This window comes from Dama dama, chromosome 19 (genome assembly GCF_033118175.1).
Source record: "Dama dama isolate Ldn47 chromosome 19, ASM3311817v1, whole genome shotgun sequence".
Taxonomy (NCBI): domain Eukaryota; kingdom Metazoa; phylum Chordata; class Mammalia; order Artiodactyla; family Cervidae; genus Dama; species Dama dama.
The window spans coordinates 3,205,129-3,229,213 of NC_083699.1; the positions used below are offsets into that span (position 1 = coordinate 3,205,129).

At 40.5% G+C, this 24,085-nt stretch overlaps 2 protein-coding genes across 5 annotated transcripts in view; one reads left to right on the forward strand and one right to left on the reverse strand.

The window, feature by feature from the left end:
- Positions 1-1,348, forward strand: part of HPS3 (HPS3 biogenesis of lysosomal organelles complex 2 subunit 1) — a 40,062-nt gene extending 38,714 nt beyond the window's left edge. For 3 of the 4 annotated variants that reach the window (XM_061168079.1, XM_061168080.1, XM_061168082.1), the window contains exon 17: positions 532-1,348. In XM_061168079.1, the coding sequence (XP_061024062.1) occupies positions 532-659 (128 nt within the window). In that variant the 3' untranslated portion in view covers positions 660-1,348. The remainder of the gene's footprint in view (positions 1-531) is intronic. The other variant, XR_009697082.1, reaches the window with a different exon arrangement.
- A 367-nt stretch (positions 1,349-1,715) lies between these two features.
- Positions 1,716-24,085, reverse strand: part of CP (ceruloplasmin) — a 45,305-nt gene continuing 22,935 nt past the window's right edge. Inside the window, exons 10-19 of the mRNA XM_061168078.1 lie at positions 21,658-21,808; positions 19,086-19,298; positions 17,654-17,861; positions 15,922-16,061; positions 14,617-14,745; positions 11,446-11,552; positions 9,721-9,937; positions 8,950-9,089; positions 7,717-7,879; positions 1,716-2,863 (exon numbers count right to left, since the gene is read on the reverse strand). Coding sequence (XP_061024061.1) covers positions 2,847-2,863; positions 7,717-7,879; positions 8,950-9,089; positions 9,721-9,937; positions 11,446-11,552; positions 14,617-14,745; positions 15,922-16,061; positions 17,654-17,861; positions 19,086-19,298; positions 21,658-21,808 — 1,485 coding nt within the window. The 3' untranslated portion in view covers positions 1,716-2,846. The remainder of the gene's footprint in view (positions 2,864-7,716; positions 7,880-8,949; positions 9,090-9,720; positions 9,938-11,445; positions 11,553-14,616; positions 14,746-15,921; positions 16,062-17,653; positions 17,862-19,085; positions 19,299-21,657; positions 21,809-24,085) is intronic.

The following is a 24,085-nucleotide window of genomic DNA, read 5'->3' on the forward strand; positions in this document are numbered from 1 at the left end:
TCTTTGATCTAACAGGTAATGCCCTGTGTGTGTGTGTGTGTGTGTGTGTGCGCGCGCGCGCGCGCACATGCACACTCAGTCGTGTCTGACTCTTTGTGACCCCATGGACTGTAGCCCACCAGGCTCCTCTGTCCATGGGATTTCCCAGGCAAGAGTACTGTGGTGGGTTGCCATTTCCTACTCCAGCGGATCTTCCCCACCCAGGGATCGAACCCGTGTCCCTTGGGTCTCCTGCATTGGCAGATAGGTTCTTTACCACTAGCGCCACGCAGACAGTCTACAAAGGAGCTGCTAGTCTTAACATTAAAAATAGTGTTCAGTTGATTGTATTTTCCTACAAATGATTCTAGAGAGAATCAATTGTTAGAACTGTAAAGCATTTTTAGATTTAAAAGACTAGTTTTTTTCCTCTCTCTTATCATAGTTATAACATTTTGTCACCTGAATTAGCTTCTCATTGGTTGAGTGATAAGAGAATTGGGTGAAAGGCAGAGTCTCAGCTCTAACTCAGATATTCTTTCTTACAAACAGAAACACTGTCAGTTGTTGCCGTGGAACTAGAACTAAGGGATTTCTTAAACGTCCTCCCAGAAGATGGCACTGCGGCATTTTTCTTGCCATATCTTCTTTACTGCAGCCGAAAGAAATCATTGACCTGAAAGTATCATTTGCAATGTACCACGATGGCACACGACACCGAATCTTGAAAAGCTGAATGCCAGATAAACTGTATATGTAAAGGGTTTTTATACTGAATATGTACATACACTGCAAATGCTTTCAGGCTGCTCACCTCAGTGTTATTACTGATTTCATAATTTATGACCTGAGTCCATTTAATTGTCCAGAATGTAAAAAAGCTGCAAGACATTGGAATTCCCTCAGAGAAGGCATCTATTTTTAAAGGTCCAGAGGCTGACTTTTATACCAAGAAGCATCAGTTTACTGTTGTTTGGGCCATGACAGTCGTTTTCATCCCAGGAACACAGAACAGTTTGTGAGTGTGTTCAAAAGAATGTCATTCCAATAGTCCAGAATTCAGCCTTCCTGATTTTTTCCAGATTCTTCTACTGTGTCCCTTTTAAAAACAATAATTTTCCTTGAGAAAGATTTTAATGTTTTCCCACAGTAAAAGATATCAAACTTTATTTTCTTGTTACTTTCAAAGCTCATGCTGAGTCTCTGAATCAAGTGGAATAAAAGTTTACAAAGCTGACTTTCTTCTTGTCTGGCTGCTTACGTAATTTGTTGAATGCATGTCTTTCAGTCAAAGTTTTGTTTCCATTTTTTGTTGATGTGTACTCTTGTTTTAGCTAGAGTGTATGTGAAAAATAAAGAAATATAAGGACCTGTGTCTTCTTTTTTTAGCCTCTGATTAAACAATTTTGAGTCCAAGTTCAGCTCACTGATTGTGTGCTTGACTTTAGTTAAGACGGGGCAAAAATGCTACTCACTTGGTGATTCCACAACCATATTATAAAAATTTTTCTCCTGATGGCAGTGTTTGTTTTTACCAGAATTTAGTTATAGATTATTTCAACTCTTGTCTTTTTCCACTTCCAGATTAACATCCTCTTGACTTCAAGGGTTCACAAAACTCAGATAGGGAACATTTTATTTTTAAATGTTTAAATAAATATTTTATTTTTAAGATATTTTAAATTTTATTTAAAAACATTTTTAACTAAAAAAAAAAAAATTTTTAACAGCTGCTAAAGTGTTAGTTGTTCATTTGTGTCCAACTTTTGCGACTCCATGGATTGTAACCTGCCAGGTTCCTCTGGCCATGGAATTCTCCAGTCAAGAATGGAGTGGGTAGCCATTCCCTTCTCCAGGGGATCTTCCTGACCCAGGGATCGAACCCAACTCTTGTACCTTGCAGGCATATTCTTTAGCTTCTGAGCCACCAGGGAAACACCTTTAACAGCTTTATTTAGGTGTAACTGATACACAATAGCTTCCCAGATGGCACCAGTGGTAAAGAACCCGCTTGCCAATGCAAGAGACATAAGAGGCGCCAGTTCGATCCCTGGGTCGAGAAGATCCCCTGGAGATGGAAATGGCCATCCACTCCAGTATTCTTGCCTGGGAAAACCCATAGATGGAGCAGCCTGATGGGCTGCGGTCCACAGGTCGCAAAGAGTTGGACACAACGAAAGCAACTTAGCATGCACGACACGCAATAATTGGCACATTGTAGAAGAGTATCCTATTGATTTTTTATGGCTGTTATAACAAATCATCACAAGCTTAGCGGCTTAAAACAACACATAATTATCTTACAGTTCTGTAGATTAGAAGTTCAAGGTTGGTCTCCCTGTTTTGAGATTTTATTTTTATTTTGTCTTGTTTGATTTTTTATTTTACTTCCTCTACATCTGTGCCCCTTTGTCCACTGGTTCATTAGGAATGACGTCAACAGTACATTAGAAGGATTGATGAGAAGCCAAATTTTGGAAACATTTCATTGAATCTTATTTATTTTTATTGAAATCATTGAATCTTTAATAATGATTCTTTAAGGACTGTCCAGGACATCTAGTCATAGATTTTTTTTGTAATACATTTTTTAAAGCCCTACCTAATGGTGGTGATATGAATCACTTATATTAATCAGTTATATTACCAGATGTATTCGAGTCAGTCATGTCAAAATACAGTCTGTTGACCTTTACATATGAAACTGTGATAGTTTTCTGCAGAAATGTACAACATGTGTATTTTCAGTCTTTTTTTAAAATGCTTATAGCCATTCCAAAGTAAGCCTTCTATTCAACACTTTCACATATATTGTTACAAATCATTGTTTTTTCTTTTTTTTTCCACTTATCACCAATTTATTTCTTTCATCCAGACTTGATCTCTATAGAAAAAGAAATTTTAAGACCATTATTAAAAATAGCGTATATCATTCAGTTAAAAAGATTAGCACGTGGTGCTTTAAACGTATTCTGATTTTTAAAGGTTATATTGTTTAATTATTCTTGATTCATTTATGTTTTTCTGTTCTTTATGTGTTTAAAACACACCTCTCATTCTGCTGCTGCTGCTGCTGCTAAGTCACTTCAGTCGTGTCCGACTCTGTGCGACCCCATGGACAGCAGCCCACCAGGCTCCCCCGTCCCTGGGATTCTCCAGGCAAGAACACTGGAGTGGGCTGCCCTTTCCTTCTCCAATGCATGAAAGTGAAAAGTGAAAGTGAAGTCGCTCAGTCGTGTCTGACTCCTAGTGACCCCATGGACTGCAGCCCACCAGGCTCCTCCGTCCATGGGATTTTCCAGGCAAGAATACTGCAGTGGGGTGCCATTGCCTTCTCCACCTCTCATTCTGGTACTGCTTTATTTAAAGAAAAATTAACTTTCCTTCCCATAAGAACCTTATTAATTATAAAGGGGAAAATAGTCACATTATAGTAGAGACACCTGGCAGACATGTCCTTAATCAAATGCTCAAAATGAACACAACCAGTAAGTGAGCAAATCAGCATCTTGTGTCTCTTGATGTGTGTGCTGAGAAAAACACAATGAATAACCTGAATCTGATCATGAGGAAATGTCATTTAGTCGATGAGTCTTGCCTGACCCTCTGCGACCCCATGGACTGTAACCTGCCAAGCTCCTCTGTCCATGGGATTCTCCAGGCAGAAATACTGCAGTGAGTTGCCATTTCCTTCTCTAGGGGATCTTCCCAACCCAGGGATGGAACCTGCATCTCCTGCATTGCGGGTGTATGCTTTACCACTGAGCCACGTGGGGAGTCTGAAAAAACCTTAGACAAATCAAAACTGAAGGACATTCTACAAAGTGATTGCCCTGTATTCTTTAAAAATGTCAAAGTGGTAAAAGACAAGACCACGGAACTGCTCTAGACCAAGGAAGACATGTCAGCCAAACATAGCACATGAGCTGGAGTTTCTTTTTCTATGAGGAACAGGAGTTGAATCATTGATGAAATGCCAAAAGGGTCCTGATTTTGGTAGGTATACTGTGTTTATAAGAACAGTCTTGTTTTCAGGAAATAGGAGTATATGTATTTATAGTATCTGTGGTCTTTGTGGTTAGGGAGATAGGATGAGAAGATAGATGATGCTGGGCAAACTGTTAACATTTGGGGAATCTGGGGTAAAAATATACAGGGATTTTTTTGTACTGCTCTTGCAACTTTTCTGTAAGTCTGACGTGGTGTCCAAAAAAGTTAAAAATTCCTTTTTATTGCGTTAGTATGTGGTTAGATATTTGCCAAGCAGAGCACTGAACTGGATTTGGGCATCTCCTAGAAGTACAGACTATACACTCCCTGCGTATCAGGAACTTAAAGCTAAACAAGCTTTTCCCCCTCAGACAGCTTCAAGAGGTTATCTGACTGTTGTGGCCGTGTCAGTTTAAACAAAGTACTGTTTGTGTTTATTAGAGGAGGTCTTTATTATGTTTCCTCGGGTAGAGGAAATGAGGCATTACATTAAGCATGACAGGATATCCACAGTTCTTTTCCAGTGATATTTTTTCTTTGTGGAGGAAGTTGTCTGTCTCCCTGTGCATATTATTGAAAATTTTCACTATAACTTGATTTTCTCCCTTGTCTGTGTCATGGTAGGCTGAAATTATCCTAAGATTTAGAATCAAGGTAGACTTGGCCAAAGCTTTATCAGACTTTCATTTAAAAGTAATTTAGACTGATAAACGTGGCTCCCCATTTTTCTGTGAATAATTCAAACTATCTTTTTTGTTCGTAACTGCTTCTTTCAGTCTTTGAAAAGCCACATTTCTCTTTAATCTTTTTTTCCAACCCGTGTTTTGCCTTCACATTTGCTGTTCGTTCCACAGTTTTTAGCAGGACTCTTAAATTAGTTTCCCCTTTCTTAACCAAGCAGTCAGTCACCTCCCTTGTCTCCTCCTGGACTTACCCTATAAGAAGAATCTTTTCCTTGTCTCTGTTGTGTAGACTTAGCCTGTAGCAGCTTTCTCTGCCTATCGGGCATTTGCACACTTGAATTTCCAGAATGCCTGCCTCGGTATTCCTTCACTCTTGGATTATATCCCTGAGCTGGGCCATCCTTTCATGTGGTTCCCAAGTGTGCTAATTTCCTTTAAACTCTGCTAATTTTCTTTAAACCTTCTAAAAAAAGGTTTTCTTTCTCATCTCTGACTCTTTGCCCTGTTCAGCAGTTACTGGCATTACATCCAGTGGTTGACTGACTAAGTACCACACTTTGTAATAAAGGATTTTAATGGAGATAATTTTCTCATGTTATGAAGTCTTTGTGTAGGAAAAGGAAAGGAAACCTTCATTTGTACCAGTGAGTAATCTTGCAGTGATTTTTAGTGTTTGAAATATATTTACTTCTATATTGCCTTTCATTTATGTGTTCCCTTTTATGCCAGTTTGAGGGGGAAGTGCAAGGAGTTGTTTTCTCTACATCAGCTCCCCTCATTGGATTTGCCGTTGCCAGTTCCAACAGTTCTGAACTCAGAAGACTCAGGAAACACCAAAGCCTGCAACCGTAAAGCAGGAATTTTCCTTTTTTCTAACCTCAACTTTTAAAACTGAAATGTATTTAATTTACAGTGTTGTGTTAATTTTAGGTGAGCAGCTAAATGATTCAGATATATATACATATACATATATTTTTTTCAGATTCTTTTCCATTATAGGTTTTTATATTAAATACAGTATAGGACCTCTGCTATGTAATAGGTCCTTGTTTACATATTTTGTATATAGTATTGTGTATACGTTAATCCCAAACTCCTAATTTATCTTCTGCCCCTTCACTTCCCCTTTGGTATCCATAAATTTGTGTTCTATGTCTGTGGGTCTGTTTCTGTTTTTTAAGTTCATTTGTATCATTTTTTTATATTCCACACTTAAGTGATATCATGATATTTGTCTTTCTCTGACTTAATATGATTATCTCTCGGTCCATCCATGTTGCTTTGAATGAGATTATTTCCTTTTTATGGCTGAGTAATATTCCCGTGTGTGTGTTTATATATGTATATACCACACATCTTCTTTATCCATTCCTCTGCCAGTGGACGTTTAGGTTGCTTCCATGTCTTGGCTTTTGTAAACAGGGCTACAGTGAACACTGGGATGCATGACACTTTCTGGATCTTGGTCTTCTATGGATGTATGCTCAGGAGTGGAATTGCAGGGTCATCTGGTAGCTCTGTTTTTAGTTTTTCAAGGAACCCCCATACTGTTCTCCACAGCACCTGCACCAATTTACATTCCCAATGTAGGATAGCTCCTTTCTATCCACACTCTCTCCGGCATTTATTATTTGTGGATTTTTTGATGATGGCCATTCTGACTGGTATGAGGTGATGTCTCATTATAGTTTTGTTTTGCATTTCTCTAATAATTAGTGATATTGAGCACCTTTTCATGTGCCTGTTGGCTGTCTGTATATCTTTTTTGGAGAAATGTCTATTTAGATCTTCTGCCCATTTTTTGGATTGGGTTGTTTGGTTTTTTGATATTAAGCTGTATGAACTGTTTATATATTTTGTACATTAATCCCTTGTTGGTAGCAGGAATTAACTCTTTATGTAACACATTTCTTTGGTATTTAGTGTTTATCCATCAAAGGGCTATTTGTTTTTCTGTGATTTTATTGTATGCGTGTGCTTACATAGGAGGGAGTGTTCTTGCTGGGATGGGCAGAGCAGGTAATTTATATATATATATATTTTTTTCCTGGATCATTGCTATGGTCTAATAAATATTTGTGTATCCCCCCTCCTCACCCCTTCATATGTTGAAAGCCTAATGCCAAGGTGATAGTATTAGGTTAAGTCTTTGGGAAGTGATTAGGTCATGAGGCTAGAGCCCTGGTGAATGGGATTAGTGCCCTTATGAAAGATGCCCTTAGAGAGCTAGCTTGTCCCTTCTGCCATTTGAAGATATAGTGAATCTTTAACCCAGAAAAGGACCTTCACACAACTGTGTTGACACCCTGATCTCAGGTTAACAGACTCCAGAGCGGTGAAAATAAATTTTTGTAACATGAACTTGGGCAAACTCTGGGAGATGCTGAGGGACAGGGAGGTTCAGCGTGCTGCAGTCCATGGGATTGCAGAGCCGGACACCCTGGCGACTGAACAACAGTATATAAGCTACCCAGTCTGGTATTTTGTTACAACAAAATGGACTGAGTTTTGTTCACCGGTTTTTGTTACAACAAAACTTAGCCTGAATGGACTAAGACAGTCATTGTCAAACAATAATCAGTAATGCCTCCCCTCCCCACAGAAGCACAGAAAGACTCTGTTCTGCCTGATCGACTATTTGAAATTATATTTGTTATATGGGGCTGGTGGGGACATTTTTTCCTGAACCAGGGACTACCTAGAAAAAAAGCGAACATTTTCTATTTAAAAAGACATTAAATTTTAAATGTGTCTTTTGTTAAATCACAGCTACTCTCTTACACATTTCAGTGTTAGGACCATGGATTACACTGCATCAAATTGGTGTCAGTTTGTATTAATCAAGAGACTCTTGTTGCTGTATCAGGACCAGCTATCAGAAGATAAGCAGTGTCCCACACCATTTAACAGTAAAAAAAAAAAAGAATCCTGCTCGGAGGTAGGGAAAGAAATCAGGGCAGCAGATTCACAAGTGCTTCATTTGGGAGCAAGTATATAGACAAAATTGTGCATCTTAATTATATTCATGATACATGCCTTCTAGAATCACTAAGTGGATACTCACCTTCCTTTGGTAGAACGGTGTAAGTAGTCTCCATTCCGGCGTGAATGTGGTCGGTCACATGGCAATGCAGTAGCCAGATTCCAGGTGTCTTTGGAGTCATTTCTAAGGTTTGGTATGTCCCAGGGAAGAGGTCAAATACATCAGAAGTATAAATGCCCCTGTGCTTAATTAGAAAAATGACCAATATTGTATATAATGTTTACTATATAAGAGAGTTCATGCAAATAGTCTTTCATTGGCCATCTCAGGGATATTTGAAAAATGGCTAAATCCATTAAAAAAAGAAAGAGACCCTGCATATTTCTGTGTCTAATACAAAGTATATGTGATCTTTGCTAAACCCTTGGCACTATGGACCAATACATGGATGTGAAGGAAAGATGTGATAAAAGTGAATTCAGCAGTCAGGAACACCTGACCTGTCTTTTTATCAGAGCACTGGAGTTACACAAGGGAATTTAGCCATGACCTCATTTCAGTCTTAATATCCCTCTTGCTAAACCTATCTTAGATGAGCTGACTGTCTGTGAAGCTTTAAGACTGGTGGGTCGTGAGGGGAGTAGGAAAGGAGGCCGGTGGAGAAGCCAAGACTGGGGGCAGTTCAGGTCGAGCCTTGACAGAGTACTTGGGATTTCTACAGGGATGGAGTTGAAAGTCTGCTAAGGAATAAAGCAAAAAGCGGTAATAAAATGGCTCTGTAATGTGCTTTGTGGTAGCTTCTGAATTTTCTACATGAACTCAAAGGTAAGACAAAAGCATTTCCAAAAGGATCGTATATTCCTGCTGAAACCAGCACTGGGTGAGAAGTCAGAGTAGGATGGAGACCTGGGAGCCAATCGATTGTTTGACACCAAACTGCTGATCTTGTTCATTTCAGGCTATTTACAATCCAGAACTTAGAACAGGCAAAGGTTATAATAAGGTCTTGTTGTTTCTAATCCATCGTTACGTAAACACTCCTACCTGCTCTGCTAATGATTCTATTCAAATACCTTGCCCGTAAATATGTGAGCAGAACTCTAGAAAAGCTGGTAAAAACCAAATCCAAGGGAGAACCCGAGTGTAACAGAGGTTGGCCACGCCAGCTGAAATAGCTGTGTGCCACACTCTTTGAACATGATTTCGCTGTCTCTTGAAACCTCACACTTTTCTTAAGTCTGAGGGAATACTTCCTTCACTTGCACTAAAGCCTCTTCAGACACGGCAGGAGAAGCGGCTGTGGTTGGCCCATACCTGGTACCGGAAGCTGTGGCCGTGGAAATGGACCGAGTGCAGATCCACTTCATTGCCCATTCCCATCAGGTACCAGTTGACTTCATCTCCCACATGCATTGTGAGGCCTTGCAGGTTCCCAAACATTCTTCCATTAATAGCTGAGGAAAACATACACGTTTTTATTGCCTTCCAGGATATTTTAAACCAACAGCTGTTGCACAGAAAAGAGGTTTTTGAGGTGAACGTGCTGTGACGTTGCTTCTGTTGTGCCTGACGCTTTGCAAGCCTGTGGCTCCTCTGTCCCTGGGGTTCTCCAGGCAGGAACACTGGAGTGGGTTGCCATGCCCTCCTCCAGGGGATCTTCCCAACCCAGGGATCAAACCCGTGTCTCGTACCTCTTCTACATGGGTGGGCGGGTTCTTTACCGCGAGTGCCGCTTGGGAAGCCCCGTGAGGTTAATATATGGGATCTTTTTGAGGTAATAGAACTTATTTCACTACAGATAAGGGAAATGGGTACTTTAAGATCAATAACACCACACTGCTTTTCTAGTCACTTAGCACCAAAAGTCTTCTTAATTTTGAGTTTAAGAAGGAATGAGACTTTGGAATTGGGAGAGAAGCTGATTGATGATTTTGAATATAGCCCCCTTTTTGCTTTGAATAGAATTCTACCTCACATGCAAGCGTGGCAGAAGTGGTTTATTGTAAAATAAATGAATAGTTTCCCAAGTAATTTTATTTGAAAGAAGAAAAGCGAAAAAGTGGGTTTTAGAATAATGTACCATACCATGCATTTTATTGCTTTCCATGAATTCCTCATTGGCTTTGTCTACTTTCTCAGGGTGATCAGAGTATGTTTTGATGTTGTCATCTAGGTACCAAGATTCATTCTCATCAAAAACAAGAAACAGAAGGGAAAATTCCAGTTTCTTTATGGGATTGAATACTTTCAAGTAGTGCTTCCGGCAAACAATCAGTGGGCCAATTAAACCACTAAAGAGATCCTGAAACCAAGCAAAAACTTAGTCGTCTTTGTGATACAGGTTGGGATTTCAGAGAACTGGGACCTTATCCCTCATGACCTCAGGATTTTAAGTAGCACTTAAAGTAAGTACTACTTAAAGTAGTAGGTCTAATACTTAAGTCAGAGACTGATATAACTAGCAGACTTTGCCCAATGTGGTTCAGTCAAGTCAGTAACTTTCCACTTGGAGTAAATTGGAACAAGGGTGAGTCATAGGTAGGTTGTGTGGGTGATGGCGCAAGTAACAGAAATGTATTGCAAAGGCCAAATATTGGCTCAGGTAATGAGCAGCAGTTGAACACAACCCCAAATGAACAGGGCTGGTTTGCCTATTCCGTAACCTAGGCACTATGCCAGTCATTAAAAACCAGACAGGAAACAAATCCCCTGCCATCAGGAACTCAATCTAGTAGGGAAAATAGATGAACAGAAATGACCCACTTTCTGCAATGGAGGTACATAAAATGATCATGAGCATGGGGAAGATTGTAGTGGACTTAAATCTATAAGAAGTTTGGTGTGACTGGGCTTCAGAAATGGCAGATTTTCTCTTAAATGGCCTTTGAGCTGTACGTTTGGCATTTTAGATTTTGTCCTGTGGGTCCTAAGTAGCCATCAAAAAATTGAACATGGAGTGGCAGTCTATTTACTTTTTAAACCAGTGATCCTAGTGGTAGAGTGAAGGAGGGCCTGGATCGGGAAGAGACTGGAGGCCAGGAGGCCACTGCGGTAGTTGAGGAAAATTAACAGCACCTGATCTGTGCAGGTAGAAGGAATGGACAGAGCTCTCTGTTGTGAGCGAATTGCCCGGGTGAGCCAAGGGTAAGAATCAGACATTCTATATCCAGGGTTCTAGCTGGAACAAATGACTAGGCTTGTTTCTTGTGCTGTTTATCACGACTGGGAATACAGGAAGAAAGAGCTGGAGGAAGACCTCAGGTTCTGTTGAAGAGCTGCCAAGCTTCTGAACACACTGGGACAGATGTTCAGTAGGCAAGTACATAGACAGGTCTGGAACTCAGCAGAGAGCTTTGGACTAGAGGTTTAATTCTACAAAAGAGTCTTGGTACGTGTTCTGATTTTTAGTTGTTGAGGGCTTTTGGCTTTGAAATATTTAATCAAACAGCAGCTTTAGCTGTGCTGTGATTGACTGTTGACATCAGCGCTTTTATTACCGTGTAATAATAGGCCTCTGAAATCATATACCTCAGTTCTTTGAGTTTAATGTATTTTCATAGCAAAAGGGAAATAAGATACTATATTAATATTTAATCCTGTGGTATCCTTAATCAGCAGTTATAAGGTTGATACATTTATAACCGTAACCTTAAACCATAAAGAAGAAAAGCTGAAATGAGTTGCAGAGCAGCTTACTTTCCTGTGATTTTTAACGTAGAACTGGACCACAGGAAAACCCTAACCTCATCTTCCTTCAATTGTGTGTCTATTTTGGGAGTCTGCACAAAACAGAAATGATTTAAAGTTTACCTTAACCCGATCCACAGTTGAATAGTAAACCCATGGAATGCAAGGAGAATCATTTATTCCAGCTCCAGATCTTTCTGGGATTTTCCATATGTAAGTGCGAGTTTCACCTAAATTAATCAAGTGTTAATGTATCAGGTTACATTTGATATGTGCTTAATATATGTATTTCAAATTGTTATCAAAGCCTTGAAAACCAGTGACCCAGAAACTGGAAATGTCACAAAGTAATTCATTTTTAAAAAGTGGCAGTATTCAAAGTTGTTTACAAGAATTTAGTTTTACTAGAAGGAAACATAATAACCTTCATTATTTCGAAGATGATGAAAGTCAGGAGCACACAAGATATTTGCTCTAAGATACAAAGCTAATAGATAGCAAAAAGTACAACTTAGATCACAGGCATCCAAATGCCAAGACCTGTGACTCTCTGTTACTATTTGTGGCTTCTCAGAAAATAGGCAGAAGTTTCAATGTCTCCAGTGATGAGAAGAATATTAAAAAGGAAATTGTTACACCTCTGACCTAAAGGATAATGAAACTAACAATTAAAAATAAGTCTCTATAAATAAATTCTGCTGAATTTGAAAAATAGAGAATTTAGTGTTAAAACCACCTGTAAGACACACTTTCATGTCTTCTTTGTCAGTTGTGAATTAACTAGCCATGACACAGAAGCCACATCACAAAGCTAGGAGATGAGAATTTCAATATCAAAGTTTGCAAAAACTTTGCAACAGAACTTTCCTTCATTTGTAGCCTGTTTTTAAAATTTATTTATTTTCTTAGTGAAGGATAATTGCTTTACAGAATTTTGCTGCTTTCTGGCAAACCTCAACATGAATCAGCCACAGGTACACATATATCCCCTTCCCTTTGAACCTCGCTCCCATCTCCCTCTCCACCCCACCCCTCTAGGTTGATACAGAGACCCTGTTTGAGTGTCCTGAGTCACACGGCAAATTCCCGTTGGCTCTCTATTTTACACATGGGGATGTGAGTTTCCATGTTGCTCTGTTTTTCTAATACACTTTTTTCTTTTCAGCTCTCAGATAAAAGCGCTAACTCTTCCCCACCGCCTTCTGTGTGTGTGTGTGTTTCTGTACTGCCCTGTGTAGTTCCCACAGCTTCGCCCCCACCTGCCTTTTCTCTTTTATCACCATCCTCCTCAGTGATTTCACGGTTTCTGGCAAGGAGTCGTCAGACCTCTTGACCTCAGGGGTCCCTGACCTGTCTGCCGCCTTCTGTCTGACCAGACACTGTTCTGTCCCAGCTGTGGTCACACGCAGGACGTGACCACACCCTGGGCCTTCACACTTTGAAGACAGCCAGCTGCTCCCCCCTCCTGTCTCACCAACATCTTTACCTTCTTCCATCTGCCCTGGGCTCCTGTCCAGCCTGACCTTTGCGGCCAGTCACCGCAGGGCTTCCTGCACGGCTGCTCACAGGACCCTGACTTGCAGCCGTGGCCACTGACTGTCCACTGTGTTCGTGCAGATCTCACCACTATATGTTCCTGCTGTCAGAGGTTAATTACCTGGAATCTGACAAGCCTTCACTAGGGAATCAAGCAGGACATGAGGGGTAATGGCAGAGGATATGCCAGATTTTTTTCCTTTTCACTCAAGTCCTCCATCTTACCCGCTCCTGTGTCCACACCCTTTTGTAAGCAGAACATTTCACTGAGAATATAAAGCATAGATTCATCATCTGAACCTATTGTCTTTTCATTAAACTCCTATTCTCATAAGCCAAAAAGTAGCATTTTCTTTTCTTCCTTCCCTGCCCCAACCTGCTCTGCCATAAATGATCAATGCTCAAACCTTGGGCTTTCCTGGACTCCACCTCTCCTAACATTCCCTAATGACCACTCTTTCAGCAGGTCCTTTTAGCACCACCTTTAAACTATTGGGTTGGCCAGGCATTCTGTAAGATATTACAGAAAAACCTTAATGAAACTTTTGGCCAACCCAATAGACCCAGAAGACAACTAACCACTTCAACTGCTTCTACCTGGGTCCAAATCTTACTAATTTTTTACCCAGATTATTGGGATGGTCCCCTAACCAACCCTTAATTTCTAACCTTGTCCCCTACAGTCACTTATTCACATACCAGCCAGACCAGTCCTTTAAAAGCTATTCATCAGATCATCCCTCTTCAGCCCAAACCCTCACATGGGATTCCAGAATGAACTACAACTTCGTAACCACGGCCTCTGCGGTCCCCCTCCCTCTCCTGCACCTGGCTTCCTGCCCTGCATGGATCCCGTCTCCTCACTTTCTGTCCCTGTTGGCTCTGTCCTGGCCTCTGGCCTCCAGGCTGTTCCTCAGACACACCAAGCCTACTTCCGTCTCAGGACCTAGAATGCTCTCCGTCTCCAACTCCCTGTGACTCATCACTTCTCATCGTGTACGTGTCTTCACCAGGGGCACCTCCTCAAAGAAGACCTGACCAACCCCCTTGCCCCCCACCTAAAATAGCACCCTTGTTATTTACTGTCTCTCATCTGTCTTAATCTTCTTCATAGCACTTTGTATGACTTGATGTTATATCTGTATTTATTTGCTGTAATATGAGGATCATGTGAGCAGAGCTTTTTATTTCTATTTCCCTGTATTGACAAGACCAACTCTATAGAGTATTTTTTCTCACTTGATAAATTTGAGAACTGCTAAGTTACTAAGAAATGGTCCTTTCCTTGAAGCCAATGTTCCAATGAATAGGAGAAAGTTAGAGTTTTTATTAAAGAAAATGCATTTAATCGATTGCAGTTTTTAGCTCTGAATTAAAGAGACATTTAGTAAGCCAGATATTGGACTCGGATTTAAAGTTCCAAACGGCAGCCTCTGCCCTTAGGACCCTGTCATTGGATAGAGGCATGGAAACAGTCAGCCCCGTGCTAGGTGCTGTCCAGGATGTGTTCTAGCTGAGCCTGCGGAGATCATCTCTGCTGATGCAAAACCCTGAGTGTGTGTTCAGTACCATCAGATTCTTTTCCTTACAGTTCTGTGGATTTTTTAACTTTTGGCATGTGCATACATTCACACAGATGCAATGCCTTTGTGCCCTCTTAGCCACCTCCTTCACTCCCTCAGGACGCACTGTGGGCAGCAGTTGTTTGTGGAAAGCTGTAGAGTCTATAAAACATATCCCTCCCCCTCCCATGAATACCTGGTGCGGTGGGGGTCACCGTGGAACTCTCTGTCTTCACCCCATGGGCGTGTATTGAATAGGGCCTTGTGGCCATGTTTTTAAAGATAATTTTAACGGTGTCTCCAACATCCGCATGAAGTTGTGGGCCTGGGAACAGTGAAAAGGAAGACTGGCTTATATACCCATCAGATTGGAAGCTCTAACTCACGTAACTTTTTTTAAGTCATTGAGGATGTTGTTTCTGTTTTTCCCCTCTGGCTTCATGCAGTAGTACTCTTGGATTGATACCTGGTCCCCGGCGATTCAGGATAAGAACACTAGTTATGGCTGTCTCTAAAAATGGAGACTATGGGTGTATCTCTAATCTGGAGTCCTAGGGGAGGTTTTAGCTTGAAATTTCCTGCAGGATAGTGGCCTAATCATAGCCATCAGGTGTGACCCTACCCCGGCCGAGAGTCATTTCTCATCATCAGAACGTCTAGACCTTCCTGTGAACTAAGGACAGTACTGCATTTGAAAGGATGGGTGGGGTACCCATCCATTTCCTGCCTCCTAGCCAAATTTAGCTTCTCTCCTGACAAAAAATTTCCGTGACCCAATGGCAGTGCCGCTGTTCCTTGGGTGTCTTACTGCCAGGACTGAGGATGAGAAAGCCCAGGGAATTCTGTTAGTGAAAAGACAGAGTGGGCTTGGGAGTAGCTTCCACTGCACTTGACAGTTTTCAAGAATATTCCCAAGACCAGTGTTGGAGGAGTTCTTAGACATTCGGCCTTAGAGCAATTCCTGAAAAATTGAAGGCAATTTTCCCCTGGCTGTGTGCATCATAAACACTTTCTTCCCTTTCCTTATTTCCTTGTTTATATGTATATTTCTTGTTGAGGTTAATCATTTACTTCTTAATTTTAAAAGTAAATAGCTATGGGGTTTTTTTTTTTTGGACTAGAAAAATGGAGAATTTGGTTAAGAATCTCGGTAGAAAGTGATCTCTACCAATTTCATCAAACCTACAGGCATTGATTTGATAAACACCAAATATATATAATTTTATTAGTAAATGGGATATAATACCATTGTTTCTGACAGAAATAAGTAATACTTTCTTATGCCATATTTTTAGTAAATATAGTCTTCTCATTGTATTAAGTAGCTTCTGTTTTTTATTTTTATAAATGAATAAAAATTCATTCATATTCATAGAAGATTCATTTTATGAATAACATTAAGGTATGAACTAAGAACGTGAAGCCCACAGACGTGGACTGGCCCACCACACAGAGCACCTATCACCAGCCCACCCCTGGTACCTAGGAGCTGGGACGGTACCTAGAACCCCCAGGTGTTCCTCCTCAGCTTTCCTCTGCACGGGAACTCGAAATGTGCTGTCAGTGAACTGCCGATACACAGCTTTCTTGTACTTGGAGCCGATGTAAAATTCTTCCTTATCTAAAAATGCATTTGAAAGACTAAACACACACACACAACTAAGGTTAGTATTTGTCTTAAGAAAAGTGAAAGTTGAGTTTTAAATTTTGAATAAAAATAGTTTTCATTGTGCTAGTTTTTCATATCACTGTCCCATTTGAACAAGAAAGACTAAGACTATCAATAAAGAAGTGTCTCCAATAAAAAAACAATAGTAAAATTAAAAGCAAAAAAGCCCCACAATAAACAGGTGTGGGAGAAAGTCTAGCTCATCTTTACAACTAGCTAGGAGTGGAGCCTGAGGAGTCCTGGCCCTGACTGTCTCCAGCTGCTCATCGCCTGTTGGAGCCTCCATTTCTTCACCCCTAAAGTGAGGCACTCAGTGAGACTGTCTCCAAGGTTTCCTTGTGGCTCTGAAATGTTTTGCGTCCAGATTTCATCAGTGAGGTGTTCTCCGGTTACTGCAGTATTTTTAGACTATAGGAGCTGAGTGGCCCTTTTATCCAGCTGTTCCCTGTATCTAAAGCTTTCACTGACTCCTAACAACTCTGTACCTTTTGACAGTTATACCTTAATCACTAAAATAGCTGCCTACTCCTTTACATCACAAATTATTATTCTTTTACATCACAAATCATACTCATGGGACTTCCCTGGTGGGCCAGAGACTAAGACGCCATGTTTCCAATGTAGGGAGCCCAGGTTCAATCCCTGTCCAGGGAGCTAGATCCCATATGCCACACCTGAAAGACCCTGCATGCTGCAGCTGAGACCCAGTGCAGCCAGAGAAAAACAAACAACAAACGTGCCCCAGGAAATCACATTTCTCATGGCAGTAAAACTAACCTGCTAGCCATCACTTGGCTACAAGTTACCGGTCATAGTGTACCCCTCAGCTCTGAACGCATTCCACCCCAATTTATCAAATCATATCCCCCAAGGGTTAGTGGCTGATGAGAGATGGTATAGCGGAGAGTGCTTGGCAAAGTATAGGACAGCTACACGTAGAAGTGCCAGGCGATGTGGCTCTAAGCATATTGTTTCTGAAACTCCAATAACCACGCTTTATTTACACTTACTCACTGAACTCACTTTTTCATTTCCATAGTGTACATGTTATTGCTAGTTTTGAACCGTATTTTCCTGTAAATTCTTGTAGGGCAGAAACCATACCTGCTCTAGTGCCCTCAAGAATTTAAAATATGATTCCATGCATAATAGTTTCAAAAAGGTAAAGTAACTGATTACTAGACTCATAGTGAAATCTTTGGAAGAAACATAAGATAAGCAACAAATGGTTAGTAAAGAAAATCGTTTCAGCTCTGAATGTAGGCATTAATTTTGGTTTAAGTGTGAAAACAATGACAGGGGTGTGCAAGTATGAGAAGACAGTCTAACAGAAAAGAACGTAAGATGAGTGACTATGAAGAATGAAAGGCAATCACTGTAAGTTTTTCTGAGAGATAGCTGAGGGAAGCAGAGATGCATGAGAAGGGTCCCTGGAAAGAATTTGGTTGTTGTTTTGTTGTGATTGTTTAATGCAATTGTTCACCGCTTCTTAACTTAGCATAATTCTTACTTCTCTGAAAGGAAAAGCTAAGACATAATTGGGAGCCAGAGTCTAGAGGATTACTTTTGTTCCTGTAAGTGACGCAGCTCCTTTTCCCATTTCCTGCTCGGGGAGTAATCCCACTCCACCTCCACCGCTGCGACGTAGTAGGTCCTTCTCCCCAGGTGGAGGTATGAGTCTTCAGCCCTCCGCCTGCACCTGCGCACGTTGTATTTATGTTTCATGCCGCCTGTGTAGTGGTCAGTTGTCAGGCATTCCACATCAAAAGTCCCTGGAATGGTGAATAAAAAGGCAGGTCACCTCCTGTGAGTGTTTCTGACCACTTTCCCCCATCCGTCATCTGCTCCTTCCACTGCCCTGTTTTTCTATATGTGTGTGTGTGTGTGTGTGTGTGTGAATATACTTGCTTATTGTCTGTCTCCCTGCATCAGCAGACGGCTTTATCTCTTTTGTTAAACGTTGCATTTACATTTGTCTAATGTAGGAAAAGGTGGACGTGTCTTGCATTTTCGTGGCATTTGATAAACCAAATAAAGCCTGAGGCAAGTTAGCCTATTTTCACGTTTGGGTAAAGTTCTCTTTGGTTTTAGTTCTTTACTTTATTCATTCAGAGCCAATTCTGTCCGTATCTCTGAATCTGCATGTCTATAGTTCTAGTATAGGCTTTTCAATTGTAGACGACTAATAAGCCAACACTACATCTAGGATGGCTTCCCAGGTGGTGCAGTGGTGGCCTCTCCTCTCCAATGCAGAAGAGGCAGGTTTGATCCGTGGGCTGGGAAGATTCCCTGCAGAAGGAAATGGCAACCCACTCCTATATTATTGCCTGGGAAATCCCATGGACAGAGAAGCCTTACAGGCTACAGTCCATGGGGTTGCAAAGAGCTGGACACGACTGAGCACCCACACACACATGCAGGATACAGAGGCAGGACACGAAGTTTAGAGGCAGAGCCTTCATGGGAGACGTTTCTTTTCTAGTCTGATTTGCCAGCTATCTTTAAGGGCACATAATTGAAAAGGAGACCATCTTGAGGGTTTGACTAGGTGGAAATGGGCTTCCCAGTTGTTGCTAGTGGTAAAGAACCCGCCTGCCAATGCAGGTTAGATGTAAGATATGCCGGTTTGACCCCTTGGTGGGGAAGATCCCCTGGAGAAGAGAATGGCTATCCACTCCAGCACTCTTGCCTGGAGAATCCCTTGGACAGAGGAGCCTGACGGGCTCCAGCCCATGGGGTCACAAAGAGTTGGGTATGACTGAGTGACTTAGCTCCAATGGGAGAAACCTCAGTCCACTTTCGTCACTCCCTTCTCTCCCCACCACAAAAACAGAAAACGCACCTACCTGGCAAGTACTTGGTTGACAGTAACCAGGGAAAGAAAGGGTAGTTGGGAGGCTTGGGGAAGGGACGAGCTAACATCCAGCGCAGCAATGTGAACCAAAACCACACAGGGAGACCCAGCAGAAGTCTGCCTTGACATTAAAGGAACTTACCTGCAGTATCCGGCTGCATGAAGAGACTCAGACTTGTCTGCGGGAAGAGGTTTGCTGTGTCTCTCCTTTCTCCTCTTGACAGGTAAGTGTTCCCTGAGAAGTATATCCCGTGTATATCGACCTCATTTCCAGCACTGAATAAGTACCACATGACCGAATCTCCTTGGCACATACTGAGACCAGGCTGATTCCCGTACATGAATCCATTCATGGCTATCAAAGTTGGAAAATGATATTTTGAAACTGGTGTAATTGTATGTCCTACTTCATGACAACCTCTCAGACTTTCCAGACTTTCCCAACTGGGTTTATTTAATTTTTAAAAGACCCATTTGGGCTTGCCTACCCCTTGACACGTCAACAATGTCTCTAGAACTCCTTGCTGAACTCAACACTGCCAGGCAAGCCCTGGGTGGAAGCCATAGGGCTGAATGCACGGTTCTTCTTCTTTTCAGTATTTATTTGGCAGTGTTGGGTCTCAGTTACAGACTGTTCACTGTGTCACACAGGATCTTTCGACGCAGCACACAGACTCTCTAGTTGACGTGCATGGGCTCAGCAGTTGTAGTTCGAGGGTTTAGTTGCTCTGCAGCATGTGGGATCTTAGTTTTGCAATCAGGCATAGAACCCATGTCCTCTGCATTGCGAGGGGGATTCTTAACCACTGGACTACCTGGGAAGTCTCATGAATGCTGGGTTCTTAAAGTTCTGGGCCCTGGGAATCTCACTGTTCTCAGTGAATCATTTCTCAGTTCTCCCAAGGGCCATATTTGTGAGCACCCAAATGCTCACAAATGAATGAATAATAACAGTTCTTCCTAGGTGCTGTAGACTGTGAATGTGTTTGTTGTCTTAGATGGAAAGCTCTCTTATTCATCTTGAATAACAGGGATGAGTATGTGCAGGAAGTTTCCTTTCATTGCTGTTCTTAATAGATAATATTCTTGACTCCTCCAAAATGCAAAATAAAGACCGTTATGGGTAGTGTGACTATTACGAATCCAATTTGGAAAACAATGTCAGTTTGTATTGGGGTCTCCCAGGTGGCATGTTGGTAAAGAATCCACTTACCACTGCAGATGCAGGAGACACAGATTCGATCCCTGGGTTGGGAAGATCCCCTGGAGGAGGAAATGGCAGCCCACGCCAGTACTCTTGCCTGGGAAATCCCGTGGACAGCGGAGCCTGGCTGGCTACAGTCCATGGGGTCGCAAAGAGTTGGACACGACTTACCATAAAAAGGAGTTCAATGAGGAGGAGTTCAGTTTGTAATACATTTACTATTTTTTTTCTTCTAGTTACAATGATTTTCACAAGTTGTGCATTAGTGATGTGGACATCTTGAGCAATTAGCTCACTATCTCTAAACTTTTAACTTCATTTTAGAATTACACTAGGAGCTAACAAGTAAATCTGATGCTGTTTCAATGAAATGAAAATCCCTGTAGATTGTGCCGAGCATTTAAAAAACAGTTTTAATAGTTTTTTGCTGTTTTTTTTTTTGTTTGTTTGTTTGTTTAACTCTCAGGGGATTCTTATGGGTAGTCAAAGATGAGAATCAATGAAGTTTATTCAGAGTAGAAATCATAAAGGAAGCCTGTCTTGATTAAACCACAGGTAAGAAAAGTATCTAATCCAGTAACTTTCAAATTTAAGCATCAGAACACAGAGGATTTGTTAAATACAAATTTCAAGCCCTACACCTAAAGTTTCTGATTCAGTAAGTTGGGGTTGGAGTCCAAGAATCTACATTTCTAACAAGTCCTGGGTGATGCTGAAGCAGCTGACCTAGGGACTACATTTTAAGGACTATGCAACTTATTGGAAGAAAAGTTATGACCAACCTAGACGGCATAGTAAAAAGCAGAGACATTACTTTGTCAACAAAGGTCCATCTAGTCAAAGCTGTTTTTTCCAGTAGTCAGGTATGGATGTGAGAGTTGAACTGTAAAGAAAGCTGAGCACCAAAGAATTGATGCTTTCGAACTGTGTTGTTGGAGGAGACTCCTGAGAGTCCCTTGGACTGCAAAGAGATCCAACCAGTCCATCCTAAAGGAAATCAGACCTGGATATTCTTTGGAAGGACTGATGCTGAAGCTGAAACTCCAATATTTTGGCCACCTGATGTGAAGAACTGACTCATTTGAAAAGACCCTGATGCTGGGGAAGATTGAAGGCAGGAGGAGAAGGGGATGACAGAGGATGAGATGGTTGGATGGCATCACTGACTCAATGGACATGAGTTTGAGTAGGCTCTGGGAGTTGGCGATGGACAGGGAGGCCTGACATGCTGCAGTCCATGGGGTCACAAAGAGCCGGACACGACTGAGCGACTGAACTAAACTGATCTAACTGGCACATATTATATGTTTTATTATTCTGAATTAAGTGAAACTAAGATTCAATTGACTGATATGTCAAATAATTAACAATATTACCCTTAGAGCACGATGGTATTTAATCATTTATTAAAACAATCAGTGGGCAAAGCTGTTAGTATTTTAGCTTAATTAAAAGTATTACATGTGCAGTGCTGAAACCCCTTGATGTTGGTGGGTGATGCAGTACTTACAGTGCATCTTATTAGATTCTTGAAAATCTTCATTTTCCTTATCCACCTGATCAGGTGCTGTTGTAAACATTTTAATATTATCATCCAGGAGTAAACTCTCATTCTCATCAAACACTGTAGGAAACAGATAGAACTCCTTGTCTACATCTTTCTGAAAATCAAAATAAGAACAACGGGGTGAAGACAGAATGAGTAAGGCAGAGACACTTCCATATGCACAATGCTATTTATGCACAGACCTGCCAAAAGAAGGACAGGAACTGAAGCTTCCATTACACTTGTAAATGGAACTCACAAAATACTCCTGTTGACCAGCAGAGTGTTTTTATTTGTATTGGAGTATAGTTGCTTTTCCATGTTGTGTTAGCTTCTGCTGGACAGCAAAGTGAAGAAGTCATACATATACATATATCACCCCCCTTTTTGTGAGTTCCTTCCCATTCAAGTCACCACAGAGCACTGAACAGACCTCCCTGTGCTATATCGTAAGTTCTCATTGGTTACTATTTTATACATAGTAAAGTATCTATGTCAGTCCCAGTCTCCCAGTTCATCCCATCTCCCTTCCCTGCTTTGATGTCCATACATCTGTGTCTTTATTTCTCCTTTTCAAGTAAGTTCATCTGGACCATTTTTCTAGGTTGCACATATATGCTTAATATATGATATTTGTTTTTCTCTTTCTGACTTGCATCACTCTGTACGACAGTCTCTATTTAGGTCCATCCACATTTCTGACTGATACCTGCGTAGTGGATTTTTAGTTCAACACAATAATCTAAGCCTCTTTCTTCACCTAAAAGTTCTGACACTCCTCATTCCACTTGAACTCACCTCTCAAAATTGTTAAAATGGGGAGGAGGTGATATGTACTTGTGCTATAAATTAGGGAAGGTGTTATCCATAGTCATGAAAGCTTGAAGAATTCCTAAAAGACAGAGCAGGTGGAAGCAGATACATCTTAAGAGAAGAAATAGCCTGCAAGTGATTTGGAGCAAGAATTCACACATTCTAGATATTCTCACCTCCTATCCCTGTCCTTGGTGAAAAATAAGGAAGCGGAAATGCTATCTGTAATAATTCAGTAGTTGACCCGAAGGCAATTGGACTAGGGAATCAAAGCATAAGAGTCCCTGAGAACAAGTACTCCCTTAAAGAAGAGAAAACTTGAAGGATTATGACATATCTTTTCCCTGAGATCATTTTTGCAGATGAAAAACATGATTATCAAACTTTAAAAATCTAAGATGTTAGATGCTGTAAAAAACTGAATTATTAATAGTGATGCAGATGGTCTTAAGATAGCTCTCATAAATCAGAAGAAAAGATTTAAAGATGAAAAATAGGCACATAGTAATTATTTGAGAGAAGTTATTACCTATCAGTAACAAATAATAGTGGAAATGTTCACCACTATAAAAGAGAAAGATTACTCAGATTCAAAACTTTCACTGAAAGCAGGACAAAATTAGTAATACAGACCTATACCTAAATATCCTGCTAAAAATTTTGGATTTCAAAGATAGACAAATTTCTAGAATAAGCCATCTTAAAAGTTATGAACATCAGACTTCTCTAGAACAATAAATGTCAGAGTAAGATGGAGTAGCAAGTAATGTTTTGAGGGGGAAAGATTATGATAGAAAAACTCTACATCAAGCAAAGCCCAACAATGCGACATTTTCAGATGTGCGAGGATTCCACAAGGGAGCTGCTGTAATCTCTTACACGCTGACCTACAGAGAAAACTGTTCTGTAGTTTCTCCAGAGAAGAAAACTTCTCTGAAAACAGAGAAAAGTTTACAAGTCATATTTCCTAATTATAATGCAATAAAACTGAAAATTACTCATAAAAGGACAAAAAGTTAAAAAATAAAAGATCATATTTGGTTCAAGTAACTCTTAGATCAAAGAAGAAACAAAAATTAATTTCTAAGAATTTAATAAGTAATGTCTATGAGAATACTATAAGTCATAATGTATGGAATATAATTACACATAAACCGAGAGTCTGAAATGTTTTATTTTAAGCAAAACCAAATAAAAATGTATGTTTTTTGATGCTTTAAGGTGTGGTAATTGTATTGAATGCATTTTCAAAGGACTCTTTCTCTTTTAAAGATTTATATTGCAATTTTTATTTTAGAGAGAAAATCAATGGTTAGATTAAGTATTTCTATTTCTAGATCGGAGGGTCATTTTCCCATTTCTAAAAAATATTTACGGATGTGTGAGCAGTGTTATTTCTTACATGTTACACAAATAATTGAAGGTTAATTAGCAGTATAACTAAACAGTAATATACCAGTCTCCTTCAGACAAATATAAAAAATATTTAAAGCAATATTTTCCTCAGTGAATGTTAACTGACTTATTAATAGGTGATTTTTTTAAAAAGTGTGTGTTGAATTGTATCATAAAAGACTTC